Genomic DNA, 22,620 nt, shown 5'->3' with positions numbered 1-22,620 from the left:
TTTTTTTTTTTACACTTTAATAGTCCTCATAGGGGACTATTTATAGCAATCACTTGATTGCTATTACTGTTTAGTACTGTGTATAGGGCATAGCACTGATCAGTATTATCTGCTATCTTCTGCTCTGGTCAGCTCAATTTCAGACCAGAGCAGAAGACGGCCGGAGGCAGGTGAGGGGACATCCGGCCGCTATTACAGATGATCGGATCGCCCGCAGCACTGCCGCATCCATATTAAGTGCTGCACTGCCGCAGATGCTGTGATCACAGCATCTGAGAAGTTAATGGCGGACATCGGCATGATAACTGATGTCCACCATTACCAGTGGATCCCCGGCTGCTGATAGCAATAAAAGACACTGAGCATGTTACTTTCCTCTGCAAAAGACACTCAAAATCCATCACAGTTGCATTGCCTTTATTTCTAAGATATCAGACCTGTGACGTGTATTTTTATATGAAGCACAAGCATTTCAGGAAATTATGTAAGGTCTTCCCAGCAGCTAGCGGATTAATGCCATGTGTGCCATCATCTAGCATGGAAACAAAACTGATAGAATATCATGTAAATTAGGAACAGTCACTTAAAACAAATAAAAGCCAATAGAAAGCAAATTGTATTATCAGAAACATAGTGGTTGAGTCCGGGTACAATGACTCTAGGATTGTGCTGGCATGAGATGGGTCAAAAATTGGTATTTCATGGTTTTTTTTCACATCTTCCACTCTCCCACGAAATGTGACTTTTCCTTTTTACACCACCTCTAAGGCAGGACAGTAATTTGTAGCACTTAGAAATAAGGATGGCAATGGTTAAAGGTGCTTTTGACTTGGGTTTAAGTGGCCATAGTCTTATATATTTTTGGCAGTGTTTTTGGGGCATGGAGTGAATATAAAAAGTAAAAGCAGGAAGCTATAAACTGCAAGATAAATAGTTGTAAAAAAAAATAAAATAGGGTCCTCAACAGCAAAAAGTAGTGATTGAAAGTTCTTGTCATACAAGTGTTTTATAACACAAATATATATTAAAGATGAAGATCTATGCACAGGATTCCATTAACCTGTAAGTTGCCATACGTTACGGTAAAGTTCTGTATCATGACTCAAGATCTAAGGGTCCTTGAGAGATTCCTACAGCTCTAAGGAAGGAGCATTCCATATCTGTAGAAGCTAGCGATTGCCATAAGGTGTCATACTTAGAAGAGGTTCTCAGAAGATCCTATCTATTAGCTCGACTGGAGACCAAATCCTCTACCACTTTAGTCCATTAAACCATTTAATAATAAGTGGCCAATGTATGTTGTTTCCAACTTGATTTTTGTGTTTTTCATCCAAAGCCAAGACAAATTCTAAGCATGACGACTTTGTCTGACTTGGACTCTCCTGCGGCGCAGAGACATGCTGACTGGTTGCTTTCCAAACCTCTCCATGATCTCCCTGATCCGTGCCAGGTTGGACTTGGCGAGGGTGAAGTCACACCGTGTGGCTCCCATCTCATATCCTACAGCGCAGTTCTTGGTGGAGGGTGTAAAGCCTTCAGCTCGAGCAGTTACCGCATACTCTCCTGGATTCAGAAGTCTCCAATAATCTCCATCACTTGCTATAAGCAAACACAATTGAGAAGCAGTTAAGAATGTTAGCGTTACTAGTGGCATAACACAGGGGTATAATAAAGATACATTTTCTTGAATTCCTACAGAAATGTGGTCACTTTAAGACAATCAATTGTGATTTTCACCCCAATATTCATTTTTAACAGCATACAAAATGACTGTTGTCTCAGATTTTTCCCATCTTGCAATGCGGCCGAGACCTGACTCACTAGTCAGCTGATGACAGGGAGCCCGTCTGCTTCAATGGGTGGAGGGATCGCTTGGTGGGAGAGAGATCAATCTGCAACTAATGCAACAGCTGAAGCCACCCTGATTGAAAAACACAGGTCTTTTGAATGGATGCAGCATATTTATGTTTTAATGGGTGGGATGGCTGTGTGTGGGAGGGAGGAAAATGGAATTGTGGGATTTGTAGGCAAAAAAGAAAAACTCAAACAGGAAATACCAGTTCACAAAAAGCTAGCCACAGTGTTATGTTAATTTCACAACATAGCCATTTAGCCCCAAGACAAGCGCAGATCCTTCCTAAGCATGCCCATTACTGACTGCCAGGTATGTACTAAAATCACCTTATGGTGGAGAACCCCTTTAATGTTCACTGAGTGGAATTCCCCAGGAATTACGCAGTGTGAACATACTCTATAGAGGCTATGGGGGAGATTCATCAAAACTTGAGTAGAGAGTGGTGCAGTTGCCCATAGCAACCAGATTGCTTCTTTCATTTTTCACAGGCCTTTTCAAAAATGAAAGAAGCAATCTGATTGGTTGCTATGGGCAACTCAGCAACTTTTCCTCTGGACAGGTTTTGATAAATCTCCCACTATGGCTTTTCCTCCAGACCATCATTATTAGATAAAAAGGTTGGCAAACTCTCCTGCCCCCCCCCCCCCAATAAACAGTTTGAGGGGGCTGTGGCAGTGCCTGTCCGTCCTTCGCTGCTATACAAGTATAAGCAATGTTACTACAGCATAGCATGTTTTGCGTGAATGAGACTAAGCTGCAGTATTTTTCATCACCACAACTAACGGTACATTAATAGAGAAACAATCCCAGGTAAATACTGAAAAGACATCAGTACGAGCACCATGACCTATTTTAAACAGCTGATCAGTGGAGAGGCCATGTCGCCAGTATGGTCAACAGGTCAACAGTAGATTCGCTGCCACCACTTGTCCCTTCTAACATCATCCAAAGAAAGTGCAATGAGAAACTCATTGGAGAAATCTAGGCTGGGGATATCCATCATTGCTGTGAGATTAAGACATGAAGTTACTGGATTCCTGCAACCCCAATAACAAAGAGAATGATACAAACCAAGGCTGAGACACTTCTACCCAACTACATATAACCCATAATAACCCTCATTTACTAATGTCAAGCCGACTTTTTTTGTCGGGTTGTGCGACCAAATTTGTGTCGCATAGCCCATGCAACACAAATTTGGTCGCACAACCCGACAAAATATATCATCACTCCGAGTGTTTTTTAAACCCGTCAAAATGGGCGTGGTTAACACAAAAAGGGGCGTGTTCCCGACAAAACAGAAAAAACTATCGGAGTATGAGGAAAAACTCACAGGAAAACCTGTGAATTTTTCTTCACTAAAACCCCACAGCTCAGAGCTGTCTGGTAATTACTGAAAACCGAGTGAATCCTACCTCCATCATGGAACAGGGTCTGTACCATGATGGGGGTTGTAGTACAGGGGCTAAGGGGTTGATCGCATCAGGGCTCACTTCTGAGACCCGATCCGATCAAAAGTTATTAAGCATGCTCCGCTCCCCAGCGATGTATGATGTATTTCACTTTCATTTTCAAATTCCCCGCCGGGATCCCTGAATGGCCCGTACTAAGGAGCCATTCAGGGATCCCTGCGAGCTGCGGTGGGGAAATATATATAGAATCACTGGGGGTTTTTGTACATGTCCCCACAGCTTCTATATATTTTGCCCCCTGCTGCGCTATATGTCTTGTCCCCCCGCCGCAGCGCATGTGTACATACATATATATATACCCCCAGCACAGCGCTATCATATACACGTGTATATATGTATATATATACCCCCCGCACAGCGCTATTATATACCCCCCCGCAGCGCATGTGTACATATATATATACCCCCCGCACAGCGCTATCATATGCCCGTGTATATATATATACCCCCCGCACAGCGCTATCATATACCCCCCGCTACAGATACTTGGATTGATGCGTCCCAACTTTGCATCATTAAAGGGGTATTCCAGCCATAGACATCTTATCCCCTATCCAAAGGATAGCCCCCTCCATTCATGTCTATGGGAGTGGGCGTGATGGCCGCCACGCCCCCCTCCCATAGACATGAATGGAGGGGGCGTGGCGTGACGTCACGTCTCCAGTCCGGGAAACACAGAGGTTTTAGAGACTGGAGTAGCAGCCTGCCAAAGATCGGGGGTGTCTCCCAGCAGCGGGCCCCCTGCGATCAGGCATCTTATACCCTATCCACTGGATAGGGGATAAGATGTCTATGGCCGAAATACCCCTTGAACTTTGCTAGTGAGCATGCAGGACTCAAGTATTGGATTTAAGTATCATGGAAAGGGCATGGAAGCAAAAAAAAAACACCAAGGCCTTCTTGTGGGGGGGGGGGGGGGCATTGCACATAATGTAGGGCCCAGTTTGATTTTTGCTCATCACTGCTATGTACACTAGCCCATATTACAGCCTGCAACTAACCATAAGTAAGGGAGCATGAAGCATTCAAAACACATTGGTCTTGGAACTTGCTGGTGTAGGTTGTTACTGGTTATACTGGTTTTTAATGGGAATGTATGAAATCAGATTTATCCCAAGAAGTCTTGTTGAATTATCAGGGTTCTATGCCAATACACTCTGATATAAACAGCAGATCAGAAGTAAGAAGGTAATATGTTTGGTTCATTCTGGTACTATGCTACTAGAGTTTAATGGGCAGTATGTCTGAAAATATTTTATGCTTGTTCTTTTAAAGGGGCTTCTCCACCTCCAACACTTATGACTTATAAAGTTTATACAGTTTATACCGTAAATGTCAATTAGGTGGAGGTCCCATTCCACCAGGCCAGGAGGCTGCATTCAGTTGCATCCAATTACTATAAAAGCTGGTGGGAGAAAATAGTTGAGCGGAATACATGACTATAGAGTATGCCCAACCTGCCCAAATAATTGTAAACATAAAAAAGCACAACGACACAATATACTAAAACAAACAGATCTGGAGATGGAAAGGAAAAGCTGGAGAAGACAACATATCTCTTCATCTTTACATCTCGGAGCAGCAAGGAATAAGATATCATTTCACCATTTTTGTATCTAAAAAAGAAAAAACAGAAGAGAACGTGGGAGGTTTAGACTAATCCTGGCAGCGGCGGATGCTCTCAGCATGTGGTGACTGGAACTAGTCCCAGTATTACTGTAAGTTTCTAATTACTGAACTGTTAATTACATAGAGAAATATACACTTAATCTTAAGCTTCATAGGAACCCAGTTCTGTACCCTGAAGGGAGAAAGCTGCGGTGTACGGACACAAGTTCACATTCCAGTTGTGAAAATACACAGGTACATGAGACTAAGAACATTTATCACCCTTTTGAGAGGGATATATATAATCATTAAGAACATCATCACTGGAACCCCCACTGATCATTAGAATTGGGGTCCCAAGTCCCCTGTTCCTCCTTACTGCAGAGCCATGACTGGAAGCTTTAATAGACAGGTGGTTGAACATGTGTGCTGGCATACTGTCAAAGTGTATCAGGCCAATTACAGCCTGTGGATAGGTAGGAATTAAAGGGGTTGTCTGGTGGCATAAAATTAAAAAGGGGGGCAGACTGGGTTAAAAAAATAAAAAAGCAGTGCTGACCTCACAGATCTACCACCACTGCTGTCCATTGGTGCCCAGGTCCCCAATGATTTCCACTTGCTGGCCCTTGCCTTGGCAATCAAATGCCTGTGTAGCCAATCACTGAGTGAGGTTGGTCGCTACTGTGCCTAATGACTGGGTGTTTCCTTGTCAAGAAAGAAGCAAGAAGGTGCCGATCAGCTGGGAGCCAGGCACCATCAAGATGGCAACTTCTGGGTATCATGAGGTGAGTAATGTTTTTTTGCTTTTGTTTTTTAACCCAGTCTTACCACTTATTTTGTTCTTTTCCAACAGACAACCCCTTTAAAAATGCTGATGGCATTGGGGGAAATACATTTTGTCTATGCCAAACCAAAAGCTGGCTGTACACAGTACAACCTTTGTGTGAAGCTTTGATATAGGATAGTGCTAACTATTTGTTTATTCCTGCAGAATTAAGAGTAGTTCTTCTGTTTGCCTTGGTATACATTAGTTTATTTGCATTGTACACGTAAATAAATGAAACTTTATAATGCAGTGCCCAAGTATGGGGGGGGGGGGGCTTGTTAACCTGTTGATGACACAGTATGTAGAGCATTCTTGGGACTAACACAGTGGTGTCCAGTTGGTTTCAGCAATCGATAACTGCTAATGACTATTTTTACTCTTCATATGCCTCTGTCAAATCTGACAGCAGCATTTAAACATGTATATGCCGCTTTATTGGGGGTTCAGGTGCACAGGGCTTTGCAGTTCCCCGGGAGAGGGGTTGGGGATGTGATACTAGATTGCAAAATTAGCAATTACATAGGATTATGTATGGCCAACCTCATGACACGCGTGTATACATTCATATACATTACAATTATGACCTTCACTGGAAAAGTTTCTGTGGACACCCATGGATGTGCTAGGCAGTGTTTGCTTCTTTTACCCTCAAAGTAAAGACCTAGTAAAGCCCAAAGACCCAGAATCCTTTGGGGCTTCCCTGCTGGCTTCTTTGTACAACCTATATATTCCCATCCTGAGGAAAGCACCCGAGTCAGAAGAGAAGATGGTATTTTGCAGCCTTTCTAAAAGAGAAAGACCAGTGCCAAGTCTGTGGAGGTAACATGAGCTCCATAGCAAAAGTTTAGGACCTCTGTGGACCTCTGGCCGGGACTAGGGACTAGTAGCTGACCAGTAACCACTTTTCAGAGAGCCTGCATGCCACAGTGCAAAAGTGCAGCACAATGTGAGAAACATTTTCTGGAAATTCCCTAGAAGCCAACCAATGACATAGGTTACCTAAAGAGAAAGGCTAGGGACTAGAAAAATTGTGGCCAAATGCTTAGACATTTTTGCACGATCTCATGGGGAATCCTTTGCTATCACCATCACCAAAAAATTGTGCCTCCATGTAGCAGATAAATTGACCTGTGAACCTGTCTTCAACCAGTGTTCAACTTTCTGCACCATCAAGGACACCCCGACCTGCTACCAGACCAAACAGTGACACCCATGGGTGCGCACCAGGGGAACTAACCTATGCACCAATCCTCGAGAATGCAAATGTACCAGAAATACCTGAAATGTGCAGAATAGACGCACTTCTGATTGTGATAAAATGTGTGATAAATATAAAACTGCATACAAAAGAATTGGTAGTTTTTTTTTATTTTGGCACTTTTTAAAGAAGACTAATTGTGGGCAGTACTGTCTATCATTCTATTAACTTCCATTAGCCTAATACAATATACTTGTATAAGTTGAATATAATATATTATACATTGTTTCCAGTATTGTTTTATCGACATATGTCAATTTGTTTTAGTTATAACCTTTCATTTCTAGATCTTTGTATAAGTGACTACATGTACAGAACAGTCACAATACAGTAGAGTCACCTTATAGAAAGGATCTGGAAAAACACACAAGGTTTGTTTGGTATGCAAATATTATCTCATGTGCCTTTTATTCTTTCATCTTCTCTTTTCTTTAACTTTAGAAAGGTTTTATGGACATCAATCACACAAGGGAATGTATTACAGCATTGCAATGAGAGAGTCTAGTCGTATTACGCAACAAAAGGGTCTTCAACAACTGTAAAGTAAGCGGTCCATGCCAGAGGTGGGGTACCGGCTAGGAAAGGATGAATGTAGCTTTCCATAAGGCAAAGTCATTAAAATGTGAGAAATTTCCAGAGAAGTAGTAACTCCAGGTCCCAGGAGCTCTGAAGGTCGGAGGGGTAATAAGCTGTAAGAAATGCTTTTATGTGCCAACACAAGCAGGACTGGGATCCAGTTGTGTATCCTAGAAAACATTAATAGGTGTAGCTTGGAAACTGGGATACTCAGCTAGTGTAAGAGGCACAGATAAGGACATAGGAATGGGGGGGGAAGAACGGGAGAATAATTCAGAGAATGTTGTTATAATAGGTGTGTAACTGTTTGGATACCCAGGATACACCATATGGAAGTATAATAGACATATTGGGGGAGATTTATCAAAATTTGTCCAGATGAAAGGTTGCTGAGTTACCCATAGCAACCAATCAGGTCACATCTTTCATTTTTTGAAAAGGCCTCCAAAAATGAAAGAAAGTGATCTGACCAACATTTCCTCTGCACGGGTTTTGATAAATCTCCCCCATTCTGTATGTAAGGACACTTGTATGAGTGTAGTGAGGGGTTCCCATGAGCAATGTTGTGGTTCCCTGATTAAATTGTTTATGATGTGCCTTTACTTATACTGTTGCTTGTGCCACATTTATAGTGTGCCCATGCTGACCCATGCTTTTCTGTCCTCCACCAATGAAATGGGACCCTGCCCTATGGTAAGAAGCTGTGTTGCATACCGTACCTTGTATGGTGGTCCCCAAAGTCAGAGTTACTACGTTCAGGTAGGGTCCCCCAGGTGGGACAGCCCCTAGTCTGCTGCCGCCCAGACATCTTATAAGTTGTTTTTCGGCAGAGTACCCCTTTAACTTACCTTAGTAATAGTAATAACGTTCAGGGCAGTGGTCTCAAACTGTAGCCCTCCAGATGTTGCAAAACTTCAATTCCCAGCATGCCTGGATAGCTGTTGGCTGTCCGGGCATGCTCGGAGTTGAAGTTTTGCAACATCTGGAGGGCCACAGTTTGAAACCACAGATTCACTTTTTAAGACCACTCATTCACTTTTATTTTGCTACCTTACTAATAGTGCAAATGAATTAGAAAGTAAACAATAATGATGAATGCAGAGGGTTGGGGTTGTAGCAGAGTTTCCATGGATAGGGCTCTAGTAATTTAGTATTATCCGAATAAATGTGAGGACAGCTAGCAGCATATGCAGGTGGGAATGATATGTGGTAAATACTGGAGGTTGCTACAGAGATCAGTGGCACTAGAGACCAGGGCGTTCCTCCTGCCATGTGATTTTCCTGGGACTCTCTCCAAGTGACCTGCAGTATATGGGCCAACACTGGAGTAGGTCCACGTGAGTAAGAAATATATTACCGGCTGAGTGGAAGATGGCAGAGTTTTTAGCATTGTTTTTTGTTAAACTATACAAAATCCTCATGGTGACCCTAAAACTGCTCAAGTCTACTTACCTACATCATCAGATTGCCATAAGTGCTGAAGGTGGAGATGAAATGGTAGAAATGAGGGAATCATCATGTGCAATTCCCAAAGGGGGTAATGAGTATTCCAAACCCACTGAAGCCCAAAAAGTATAACCCCCAAAATTCCTGTTCAATGAGCTAAAGGGGTTATCAACATAAGGTGGCTTTAGTACTTACCTGACAGTAATGGACATGCTTAGGAAGGATCTGCGCTTATCTTGGGGCTAAATGGCTATGTTGTGAGTCCACTATAACGCTGTTGCTTTCTTTTTGTGAAATGGCTATTCCCTGTTGAAGTTCCTTCCCTCCAACTACAAGTCCAAGAATCCCTTGCCTCCCTCCCACACATCAGCCACCCCTCCCATTGCAGCACAGATAAGCTGCCTTGCATGCTGTGCTTCAAACTACAATTCCCTGCAGCCCTGTGAAGAATGATCTTCCTCCCACTTCATCCATTGAAGAACAGACAGGCTCCCTTTTAACACCTAACCTGTAATGTAATGTCACGGGCCAAACTGCAACCATGGAAAAGCTGAGACAACAATAATTTTGAATGCTGCCAGAAATGAACATCGGGACAAAGATCACATAAGAATTGCAAGGACAGCCATCAAACACAGGTACAGACAGTATATTATGAACTACACTAACTTTATAGCCCCAGTAGCATAGTCAAATGCCCCTTAAATATCAGTCTAATAGAACACTGAGGTTTTTTTCTTTTTCTGTGGTCAATACAAAGCAGGACTTACTGCTTAATAGTAAGTCCTTCTTTGTATTGACCCCATTGGGTTCTAGTACAATGCAAACATTTGCAAACTGTTATATTATTAAGAAGATCTCAGCACAAATAAGGCTTATGAGGGGAGTACCCAACTTGTATACCAGCCACCAGGTGCCAACTCAGTAATGAGTTGAGCAATGACTGACCTGTACGTATATCATGATTGATGCCTTCTACAGTTATAATTGCATTTCCTATACCACGTCCAAATACATCTCGCACAACTCCCTTGATTCCCCGATGAACCTAGGAAAACAAAAGGAATACGTTTCTTTTTTTTATCCAATGTGTATATAAATTAAATGACTATTATGCCAAATTTATTTTCGGGGATGCATGGCATTATGCTTTATATATACGGCAAAAATGGGGGTTGGAGCATCATTCTTACAGGGCTAAGCATTATCTGGTCATTGCTTGTTCCCAGACAGACATTTCCAGAGACCGCAGTGAGATCACTTATAGGACACCCTTGGCTTGTTTTTTAAGGACATCCCACAGAAGCCACCTCTGCTGCTAAATGGAGTTCAGCAGCCTGCTCTCTCGGCCTTGCTCAGAGAGCAGGGGGAGCGACCACGATCTCTGTGAATACAATGCGCATGTGCGCAGCAACTTGCAGGTTCCCGTGTGTCTGACCAAAGCAGGAGGCATTGCACAGCAGGAGGCACACTCTAGGGATGGTCAGTAGCGCATTCACAATGTCAAATGTGCTGCGGATGTGCTATGTCTGACCCTACTCTAAAGGATCAGCTGCTGATGGTCTTGTGCAGCCCATGTCATAGTGGGTCACAGCTGTTTTGGTGGCATCTAGTCAATATTAGTTTTAATGTTATGGGTGACCATTGTATAGAAAAATACAAACATATAGAAGTAAATAGTATACATAATAAAATAGATGCTGTTGGTACATTAGGTATAATCCACCATTTAAGAATCTAAAGATAAGACCAGACAAAAACCTGCTCCATGAAGACAATTAAGGATTCTCTGTTATTTTCCCATTGTTCTGGCAGTTCACTTTCATGCGGGTACTTGTCACAATCCAAATATATGGAGATCTCAAAGCAGTTGGTATGCAAGTAGCTAAAATCATTAATACCTAAGAATAGAAATACAAAAAATAGTGAGATACAAAACCATGTAATGAAATGCAATTAAAGAACAAAATGTGACAATTCTAAGAAAAACCAGGCAATTAGGAAAATAAATTGCAGCTCGATGTACATGTAAAAAGGGTAGACTGAGCCTTGGCGAACCTATATTTATATATTAATGAACTGTTTAAATAGCTAATTGAGTGTTCCTTTGAACTCACACCCGGCTCATAATCAGTTCATATAAAAGGGCCTTAAAGGGGTACTCTGCCCCTAGATATCTTATCCTTTATTCAAAGTATAGGGGATAAGATGTCTGATTGCAGGGGTCCCACCCGGCGTTCGTTTAGAGCGTCAGGTGCAGGGCTGGAGGCTCGTGACGTCACGCCCATGCCCCGCTCGTGACATCCCCCCCCTCAATGCAAGTCCCATAGATTTGCATTGAGGGGGTATGGCCATGACATCACGAGCAGGGCATGATTGTGATATCCCTTCCTCCGCCCCGCATCGCCAGTCAAACGGATTTGTCAGAAGTCCCACAGACTTGCATTGGATTTAAAGCAAATCCGTACCCTGAGTGCTGTTGCCTTGGACTAAGAAAATGCGCGGAAAGTTATCCTGCGGCCGGAGCATTATCAGGGTTATGCTTTCAGTTAGTAGAAATTGACATTCCTAAATATAAGTGTAGGTTTACCAATATTTTTAAAGCAGGGGTGCACAACCTTTTCCGGCCAAGGGCCACATTTTTACATTGCACCACTTCCAAGGAATGAGATAATTTAATAGCAAATGATGCCATCTGGGAGATTTATACATGCTATAAATGTCTGTCTGGTGTGGGATCCACTTTTGTGACCTTCACTTATCAGGAGAACATGTGAAGGGCAGCAGTTATGCACTCCCACCCCTCCACCTCATGTCATACCCTTTGAAGTATCAGAAAAACCATTAGGCAACCCCTATTCTTGTGATACATAGAGCTGGAACATTTACCTTTAGGGGTCTATTCACACATACAGTATCCTGCACATATTTGATGAGCAGGATTTGAAGCTGCAGATTTGATGCTGTGTTCAGTCATTTAGTTGACATTATAATCTACAGCATAGATTTTCAGCTTCAAATACTGCTCGTCAAATCTGCAAATGTGAATACACCCTAAAGGAGCTTTACCGAGCTGATAACTATTCACCTATGTACAGGATAGGTGATAGGAATCTGAATGGTGGGGAGTCCAGTTGTTAGGGCCATCCATCGACCAATGGGACCTGCTGTGCTACTTACTGGTTTGGCTATGGGCCAAACTTGGGAGCGGAATCTAAGTGTTCCCCTGGTCTTCACACTTTATCCTGCTCCAGGATGCAGAAGCTGGTCTTAGCTGCAGGGAATACCAGGTTGCTACTGTAAGAGTGGTCACGATAAGTGGCAGCTGGCAGAGCAGGAGAGAAAACCATGGGGCCAGGCACCAGGGACACAGGCGAGAGTGAGCTGACACTAGTGATGGGAGATCACAGCAGGCTGAGTCAGACACAGCAGAACTGGACAGGTGCTTAGCAGAGCTGGTGCTGTTAAAACAGGAGAGCTGAATAGCTCAGATGCAGCTGGATGGAACAAGCTTGCTGGCAGAGAAAGCCCTAGTCACGGTCCAATCACTGAAGAGGCTAAACAGGTGCAAAGGGATCAAGCAGAGAAGAAGTCAGGCACAGAAGCTGGTCAGGAAATTGGTATACAGGAACAATACTAGCTGGCAACTTTGCTGCAGTGAACCTGCAATATTGCTCAAGCACCACAGGAAGGGAGGAGTGCACTCTTATAGGTGGTACCTGACAGGGATTGGAGGTGAATCCAATAGGGAGCGCACATTGTCCCTATAAGTCTCAGCCAGCTCGTGCACGGCCCCCCTAGAGGTCAGAGAGGAAACTGCAGCACTGGCCAAAACGGCAGGAGAGAATCCAGAGGAAGACCCGGGTGCACAGCAGAGACATGGCACAGATAATGTCGACTGTTGCAGGTATGAGCCAGTATGCTGGTGCTTGACAATCAGTGGCGTTACAATAGGATTGGGAAATATAGCCCTAGCTAACTTCTGCAGTCCCATAGAGTTGGTATGGAGCTGTAGTGCGCATACCCATCCACCACTCCATTCAACAGTGGAATTCATGTGTGATCCCTGGGGGTCCCAGCAAATGGATCCCCACTGATCAGACACCTATTCCCTATCCTGTGTGTAGGTGATAGGTTGTCCTTTTGGGAAAGCCCATTAAGGCTATTTAGATCATATCTGTAGGATGTGGTTATCCTTTGACAGCTCCACCTTTTGAACTGTTGGGAAGCAGGACTACATAGCGGGCTGCAGGATGTGCACCCCTGTTTAACAGCAACATAGAAACACATATTGGGGTCCGCAATTAAGCAGAAGTGTTGTAAGATGTAAGTAATTTACATGTTCCTTTCACAATGCGACAGAGATTCTGTTAACATATGTATTGCAGATGATGTTTAATTCAATACAGTCCAATTATTTGCATTTTATTGCGTCTTTGTTGACTCAGCAGTGCATATGTTTGTAATAATAACAGCTATTTACTCTACCATTACATGTAAATAAGACAGTTTATCGAGAGAAATTTCCATTTTGTCAGTTCCTTTGCCTGAATTCAAGATTGCCCCTAATTTTATTGACTCACCAGGTGGTCCAGGAAAGTATGGCATTTCTTTGTCTTACTCTTGTTTATGCCTCATTGTAGCGCATGGAATTCATTTACTATGAAACATGCTTTCTATAAAACCACCCATTAACTGGGAGACGTCCCAAAAAAGCATAACAATGAAAGCGAAGAGCATAAATAATAATCATCTGCTAAAAGGAATTACAGCAAAAAGTAATAATTCAACAAACTCAAGATGAGTGGGTGCTGGAATATTGTCTATCGCTGACTATTCTAAATTAACCTGACTACAACTCAAGCCACTCAGGTCATTACAGGCCATCTCAACTATGTGTCTAGTTATCTCAAGATTGAAAGTTATGTCCTAATCTGTTGATAAGGGTTAACCTTTTTTGTTGGGATTACCCCTTTAGAGTGATTTTGAACCATACTTTCACTTGGATATAACAACATTTACTGATAAGTTGGGATCTGACTGCCAGGTTCCCTATAGATCCTTAAAATAAAGGGACCAACAACATTAATTTTGGTTACTTCATTGCATTACCATGTTCCCTTAAATGGGGCTGTTTTGCAGTTCCCAATGCAGTTGTGGTGCATGGGAGAAGCTGAAGAAACTTCAGCCTCTTTATTCTCCAGTTCAGTAGGGTCCCAGAGATGGGACACCGCCAGTTATAATATATACAATATATTTTAATATTTCATCCCATAAAATTATTAGGCAAAAATACTCTTTTAAAAAAAAAAAAAAAATGTTTAAATTATGCTGACTTGCATTGTCCATACGTTATATATGTAATGTGGTAATGGAAAAGTTGACTGTTTAGTGATCCAATTAAAAGACGGACAAATATTGGTCAATAATCTGACAATTATACAAAAATGTGCCACAAATAAATAGGCAAACTTTAATATTGTTATGTTGGATTTTTTTCCAGCCAATAATTGGCCCTAATATATATATACTCCTAAAAATGCCAAACAGAATAGTAAAAATTGTATTAAATCATGTTAACTATTTATTTAAGCCAATAGTTGGCCCTTTTATAAAGTTGATAACTTTATATAACTTTGTAAAAAAAAATAAAAAAGTGCCCACTCTTTGTTTTTAAGTTGTATCAGCCAAAAGTAAAGTAAGATTTTAAAAAAATTGTAGGGTAAGATAACTTGTTCATCCTAAAGGTCCATGGTCGATGTTAACCAGTTATGTTGGAATGTTGTTATTATAGCAAATGTGCACAAAAAATCTGGCACAATGGCAGGATGACTGATCCATTCAGTGTCTGTTCCAAAAAATAGCGCAGTATCATATCTGGTCATCAAAGTGGGTTGGAAGATATGACCAAAATAGTAGTGGCTTAGGGACAATGCAGCAGTAACAAAATCTCAGGAAGCTTGGGGCAAAAATACCTATAGACTACCCTAGTCTCTTCAAGACCATAGTGTTATAATAGGTCTACAAATAGCCTAGAAGAAAGAGAACAACATACTTCCAGCCACTGTATGCCAAGAGCCTCCATTTACAGTTCCTTCTTCCTTGTTAAAATCCTCAGTGTGGCATGGCCTCCGGCTGGAGTCTGTCATATGCCGATGGGTAGAAGCATATGAATAAGCCAGCCAGCGAAACACATGGTCATCTGGTGTTCCTGTATATTCTTGGGTCTTCCACGCTGAGCGCACCATGTCAAAGGGATAAGACACCACCAGTTCTCCGCCTTGAAGGTTTCCACCCAGAACAAATGGGATCTTTTCCATCCAGGTAATCAGGGCGCGAGTCTCCATAGCAACCTGTGGGTGTGAACAATGAAAAGGAAAACCTTAAACATTCAGGAATTAAATTTTTATACAAGCTGTCACATACAGTAGCTTACTTTGGCTTATAGATTCAGCCCCATGCACACAGCCATAATACAGATATGTGTTAAATGGATTTGGAATTTGTGGTCGTGGCTCGAAGAGCCGTGAATGAATAACCTAAGGAGAAAACATGATTAGGATGACTTACCGACCTAACCTTGAATTCCTATGGAACCTGGAACATAATAAGAAGTAAGGAAACAGCGGTTGAAGTGTGCCCAAAGTACCGCGACCGTGGGTATGCCTATAGAGGGCAAAAGTCATAAATAGGGTGCAACTTGATTTTATTTAGTTTACAGAGCCAGTATCTTAAATACATTTGCCATTTCCATTGAAGGGTCGGGCACATAACGGTCAAAGCAAGCAGAACTCCAACAACCCAGCTTCTTGATCACATGAGCTGGAACGTTGTGTCTAGAAGCAGCCGAGGCCGCGCCAATTCTGAATGAGTGCCCTGTGATGCCTGCAGAGTCTTTACCCAACATGGTGATGAGTGACCGGACATGTTTGATGAACTGTGATGACGTTAAAGCCTGGCCACCAAGATGTAGAAGAGGACCGTCCGCCACTCGCCCCAACAACATGGCCAGTAAGGCCGATAGGGCAGCTACCGGGCACCAACGATGTGACGTGGGAAAGTAGCGGACGGACGCTCCCCACCTGCAGGTTTTGGTGGCCAGCAGAGAGAGGATGAAACCTGAGCCACTAGGCGACAGCTGGCCCGGGGTCAGGCCCGGTGATCTGTGCCTGAGACGCGTGAACTCACCGGGCCTGAGAAAGCCATAGAAAGCGAGGTGAATGGCCGCTTTGATGACCGTACTTAGGTGGTAACCGAAAGGGTGAGTGTCTAGAAGGGTGCACATGGCCCTGAAGAGGTCCCCGGTGACCGGTGCGCAGGAAGGTGACCTGTGAAGTGAAGAAAGTGACACACCTCTGAGAGCAGCCTTGATGGGACGTGCGGAAAGCAGTGACGGTGCATTAGGGTGCAACAAGGACCTGTGGTGCTGAAGACCCGTAAGGTGCAGCTTGATGGTATTGTGGGACAAGTGTAAGGAGGAGTGGCAAAAACCAATGAACGCTAGGGAAGAATGCACCGAGATTGTGGCAGGCAGACCTAAGTTGTTCATGAAGGTAGTGAAAGACGCCAGAGCAGAATCATAAGCCCGAATCGTGCTGGGTGCTAAGGAACCTCGGTTTAGAGCGATAGCCACTGCTGAGTAGGTGGCTAGGCCGTCAGTTGCTGGAGCGGTTGGACCGTTCGATCTGCTCCTGGTAGTACCTGAAAGAACAGCCTCAGGTTAGCTCGGGACAATGCGTCAGCTGCAACATTTAACCTGCCCTCAATTTGTTCGACTGAGAAGTGGAAGTTGTGCTAGAGTGCTAGAAACACGAACTTCCTGACGAAGCGCATGATGTGGGGGGCTTAGAGCACCCTTTGTTTAGTATATTGACCGTGGCCGTGTTGTCACATATGAAGCGAACAGTCGTGTTACTCCAAGACCGTCCCCACACTGCAGCGGCCGCTACAATGGGATATATCTCGAACAGTGCAGAGGTTTCTTTGAAACCGGGAATGTTGCCGATCTCTGGAGGCCAAGGACCTGCCAGCCACTGATTCTTGTGTATAGCTGCGAACCCGAGTGCAGAAGCATCGGACCGCACAATGGAGGACAGTTCTGATGCTCCAGGAGTAAAGAAAGACACCCCATTCCATTTGTCTAAAAACTGGTCCCACATAAGTAGATCTGCCATGGCTTCATTGTCAATGTGAATAGTCTGCCTCTGGCCAGAGACTGAGGGGAGAAGGTCCAGGAGCCTGGAAATGAATGCTCTCCCCTGAGGGATAATCCTCATGGCGAAAGCCATCATTCCCAGGAGGCTTTGAAGCTCGACCCTGGAGACCGTACGACACCTGGAGAGGCTGTGTAGTCGCTCCCGGATTCTGGCCAGTTTGTCCTGTAGTAGTCTCACTTGCATGTTCCCGGTATCCAGGATGATACCCAAGAAGACAAGCTGGGTGGAGGGACCCTCTGTTTTGTGTGAAGCGACAGGGAAGCCAATCTCTTTGAACAAAGCCAGCAGTGAGGAAAGGTTACTTGGAGTATGTTTGGGGTGTTCAAGCAGCAAGAAATCATCCAAGTAATGTATGGTGTGTTGGCAGTTGGTGACGTTTTGGAGTGCCAAGTGAAGGGCTGTGGCCAACTGATCGAAAAGCCACGGGCTACTCTTTGCGCCAAAAGTGAGTTTGGTGGTGAAGTAATATTTGTTTAGCCATTTAATGCCATGCCACTGCCAGAGGTCTGGCCTAATAGGGAGTAATTTAAAAGCATTGGTTATGTCTGCTTTTGACAACCAGGTGTTCCTCCCTAACTGCAGGATGATTTGTATGGCCTGGTCAATGGATGAATACTTCATTGAGAATTCCTCTGACAGAATTAAAGCATTGATGCTGGGTATGACAGACGAATAAGGAGCGGAGAGATCGTATATTAACCTCTTTTTATTATTGAGCTTTCCGGTAGCGAGCCCCAGCGGGCTGACTCTCCAAGTGCAGAAAGGAGGCGTGTCAAAAGGACCGATCATGAATCCTTTTTCCAGCTCTGACATGATCAGACTGGACACCGCCTCTGTGTCAGCAAGGGCTGACACCAAATTGTGACATTCATCAGTACACTGTGGGAGGGCGACCAAGCCTGTGTGGAATCCGTCACAGAACCCAGCCACCAACCAACTGACCCAGTTAGGATCAGGGTGACAGGCGAGGACCCCGGCCAGGACCTGCACCTGGACCACGCCTAGTCACGCCTGAGAGCCCTTCTGGGAGCAGATTGAGCTGGGGTGAGCTCTTTAACAGGTGAGACATATGTGTAGGAGTCTGCAGTTGCTGTATTGACAGGAGGAGAGATTGAAGTTGTTGCAGATCGGGGATTTGCCCAGGAACCTCACCGGCCTGCCCAGCCTGTCTAGAGCGCCTGTGTTCCTCTGAGGAGCAGAGGCGTGGGAGCTGGGGCCCCTGCTGGAGCTAGGCTCCCCTGGGTCGCTGCTCCTAGGACACCAGTTGGCTGAGTGGGAGGTGAGTCCGCACACAGCGCAGGACGGAGCTTTCATTCCTGCGAAGTGATCGCAATAGAGCTCCGTATCAACAACCCCCCAGTTAGTTATATAGTTAAATTCTGCGTAAGCTGCCACTGCTTTGGCCGAGAAGTATTTGTGGTAATCATAAAACGTAGTGCCCCCGTATTTATGAGTCATCTGGATAACTCTGTGCAGATACAGGTCTAACTCGACCCTGCGGCTAGGGCTGACCGAGCAGATGACGTCCCTGAAGAAGCCTAATGCAAGGACGAATTCGGTGACGTTTAAGGACCTGTTGAGCCTGGCGTCCTTGCTTTGAATGTCACCGCCAGCTCACCACAGGCGACAGTCTTGGTGTCCTTGATGTCTGTCGTAGCGATTAGGAGGGAGGCAAGGGTGACATCTTTGCCCTCTAGGATCTCTTTTTTAATGGGCGCCGAGATGAGATGCGCTGGGGTGATGTTGGGTGGGAGTTGTGGCGTACCTGTAGGCGTAGCCTGTGAGGTAGAAGCCGTGGGAGCTGCCGTAGTGGGAGCAGATTTGCTACTCTTGGAGGTGTCCATAAGGTCCAGTCTGGCCTGGAAGCCAGCGACTGACGCTAGGACGTCTGCCATCATAGTATGAAGCTGGGACAGCGAGGCGCTTGACGCCTGAGCCTGGACAGCTTCCTGACTGCCCCTGGGGGCTTGGTCGGCAGTGAGCAGGTTATACAGTCCGCCCTTCCTGGCAGAGGCTGGGAAGGGGATGTCCCTTCGCCTTAACTCCTCCTCAAGGGTGCCAGTGGGGAAAAGAAAAATGACTGATGAATTTGCAACTAACTCAACTTCACCTAGCTACTAGACACAGGAACTGACCTGCTGCTGTCCTGAGCTGTAGGGACAACGCGACAGCCTTGGCGGCACGACCTGATACAGCTGTGAATATTATATGAGACAATTAGCGTGGTGTACTGAGTAACAACTAGAGGGTGTGGGTGGCGAAGAGAGTAATTACTGTAGTGACTATGTGTATGCCGTTTGCGCTGAAGAAGAGTCAGAAACGGCACACGCAGAGGACCCCGCTGAAGACGTGTCAGACAAAAGGTGATCCTCCACCTAGTTTAATGACATGTTGCGCTGAATGAGTCAGGTACAACATGAGTGCCATGCCCTGACTGAAGCAGAGTCAGATCGAGAGCCGAGTGGCAGGTGTGTGTGAGGACGCGCGTGGCTGTGACGGAATGTCAGTAGCAGCGTCATGCATGACATCGGGGAGTATACCCGTGGATGTCAGAAACGTGGATCACGGGACGTGAGTTTGTGGGTTTGCACGTGTGTATGTGTATATAATATGTATCCCCCCCCCCCCCTCGTTTTTTTTTTTTTTTTTTGTACCTCGAGCTGCAAGCTGAGAGGAAAACGTTTAGAAGGGAACCTAATCACCGACCACCAACTAGACAAACCTGAGGGGGGAAAGAAATCACAGAAATGACATTTTGGAAGCATAGTAGATAGTGCTGTCTCCAGTAGCAACTGTGAAAATGGAAATTACGAGTGGTACAGTGTGAGTACGCAATTCTCTCCCTGCCTTGAGCTGAAGGGAGCCACTGGTGAGGTCTGGTAGCCATGGGAACTGAGCAACAACGTGGAGCATGCATGAGTCGTGGGCCCGTTGCTATGGAGACTGGTGTTTTGAGTGGGCGTGAAGCCCTGCGCTCACTGAACTCACTGAGGCCCTGTGCAGGTGGCCAAGGCGAGAAGTGGCACCCTGGATTTTTTATGTGCTGCCCCAGGAGAGTGCATGCATGCCTTTTCCCTCTTGTTTTATAGTCTTTTACATGCCCTGTCTCCCAGGGGAGACCCCCATATGCAGCAATACCCCAAAACAAAACTCCTCCCCTTTATGTACATTATACATGTATATATCTATTTTTCCCTGGGCCCGGGGCGCATGCCCCGTCCACCGTGACCCCGGAGCCCCGCCCCTCCTGTCTCCCTGCCATGTTTAGGACACGCCGGGAGACCGGAGAGGGGAAGGAGCGCGAGGCCCGACGGGACAGATACACCGATCAGCGCCCGTGTCGGCCTCCCCTCTGTGAGTGACGCGAGGCGGCGCCGGGGGAGTGACGCCATCCGCTGGCGCCGCAAAACCCCGCCCCCCCCAGCCACGCCACCGGAGCCAGCGAGCGGCGTGAGGGAACGGAGCAGCGGGACCAGCACGATGACGTCTCCCCGCCCCGGGCCAGCGGCGCCACCAGGCCGAAGGAGAACCAGGTAGGGGCGGAGCCCTGTTGTTGGACTCCCGGGAGTGGCAGCAAAGCCGACGGGAGGGCCCAGGAACGTGGGGGGAGGGCGGCCCTGGCGAGGAGAGCAGTACCCTGCCCCAGAACAACGTAGACAGGGAGCAGTGGGGTTGCATAAACAGGACACATAGAGGCCGGGAACCGGCGCTTACCTGAAAAACCTCGTAGAGGACGGGGGATAGGACCGACACAGAAACCACCAACTAACTCTCCAGGAACGTGAGACCTAATACAGCAGCCTACAAGAGAACTACTGCCAATGATACACACGCCCCTACCTGTGGGAGAGGTGTGGTTTTATACCCCACGCCACTCCCACAAATGCAGCCAATTAGGCTTTCAACATGTTACCCATAGCCTGCTTGTGTGTCTCCAATTTTATTTAAAGGTACACAGAAGTTATTTTCACACAGTTTCCATTAGTATCGACAGAGAGAAAAACAAAAACAAATGTACGCATTATGAAATAGGAATGCAGGCAATAAAATGCAGAAGTCCATGAAGGGCCTACAGGTGCATGATATGGACTGAACTCAATGGGGGAGATTTATCAAAACCTGTCCAGAGGAAAAGTTGTTGAGTTTTCCATAGCAACCAATCAGCTTGCTTCTTTAATTTTTGAAAAGGCCTCAGAAAAATAAAAGAAGCGATCTGATAGGTTGCGATGGGCAATTCATCAAGTTTTCCTCTGGTCAGGTTTTGATAAATCTCCCCATTGATGTGTCCCACATACATGGTTCATAACAATGGCAATGCAATGTGCATGAGACCTATGGCAGAGTAAGTCATCACATACACGCACCACAACAAGCGCCCATGTGTATGGAGAAGTTCGAAAGAATAGCTGTGGACCAGCACATATTTCATAGTAACTCACTGTAGCATTGTGGTACTGATACCAGTCAGGGATTGGGATGTGATGGTTAGGGACTCTGCGCATATTCCTAAAACGTTCTTCTGACTCCCACAACAATGAATTCAAGTCCGGAAAATTGTTATTTATGTCAATCCCATCAGCAGTCCAACGGCCTAAAGACCAGCCTCCCAGTTCAGAACCCTATATCAATAGAAAGAATTGTATTATATTACAGTATATCATATCAACACAACAAATGGATTGAGTCATGTGCTCATCAATGCCCCTTTCATGAATATTTAATTTAGGCTAGATTCACATGTCCATTTGCATTGACCCGTTAAGGGTGTGATGGGCTCTTTTTTTTTTTTTTTTTTTTGAGCCGATCGGACCCTGAAATGGGTCAGATACAAACGGCTACTACCGCGTCATGACGAAGCCCATTACTTGCCTGAGGTCCGTCAGTGACCCGGTAATTTTACAGGGTTTTAACGGAGAAAAAATCGTGCTTGCACTATTTTTTTCTACGCTAAATCCCATTCTTCTGACCGGATTGTCAATGGAAAGCCAAATAGCGGAGTCCGACGGCAATATGAACGAGGCCTTACCTGTTGGAAGCCCCAATATTTATCCTATAAGCAAAGCAGTGTTCCCTAACCTGTGGATCCTATCTGTTGCAAAACTGCAACTCCCAACATTCTCTAGTGCAGGTTGTAGCTTGGCAAAAGAACTGCAGGTAGGGAACCACTTCATTGTAGCATTAGAAGTAAAAAAAAGGAGAAAGTGACATCCACCTAGAGTGTCCCCAAAGAGTAAGAAAAGATCCTTACTGACTGTGTCTGCCAAAAACTTTCATAACTGGAAGATCATGGTGAATCCCACCCAAAATGTAACTTTCAGCTTTGAGTGTGAGTTTTCTGTTAATTTATTGTGTACCCAAATATT

The 22,620-nt window shown here is 45.0% G+C and overlaps 1 protein-coding gene across 4 annotated transcripts in view; it reads right to left on the bottom strand.

The window, feature by feature from the left end:
- Nucleotides 1–406: 406 nt before the first annotated feature.
- CPXM2 (carboxypeptidase X, M14 family member 2) overlaps nt 407–22,620 on the bottom strand; it is a 138,210-nt gene continuing 115,996 nt past the window's right edge. For all 4 annotated transcript variants that reach the window (XM_056529074.1, XM_056529075.1, XM_056529076.1 and 1 more), the window contains 5 exons: nt 21,697–21,876; nt 15,097–15,394; nt 10,803–10,942; nt 9,990–10,089; nt 407–1,599 (listed from right to left, as the gene is read on the bottom strand). In XM_056529074.1, coding sequence (XP_056385049.1) covers nt 1,349–1,599; nt 9,990–10,089; nt 10,803–10,942; nt 15,097–15,394; nt 21,697–21,876 — 969 coding nt within the window. In that variant the 3' untranslated portion in view covers nt 407–1,348. The remainder of the gene's footprint in view (nt 1,600–9,989; nt 10,090–10,802; nt 10,943–15,096; nt 15,395–21,696; nt 21,877–22,620) is intronic.

Source organism: Hyla sarda, chromosome 7, assembly GCF_029499605.1.
Source record: "Hyla sarda isolate aHylSar1 chromosome 7, aHylSar1.hap1, whole genome shotgun sequence".
In the NCBI taxonomy this organism is placed as follows: domain Eukaryota; kingdom Metazoa; phylum Chordata; class Amphibia; order Anura; family Hylidae; genus Hyla; species Hyla sarda.
The sequence above is the reverse complement of the archived record's forward strand: the minus strand, read 5'-3'. Positions and strand labels throughout refer to the sequence as shown.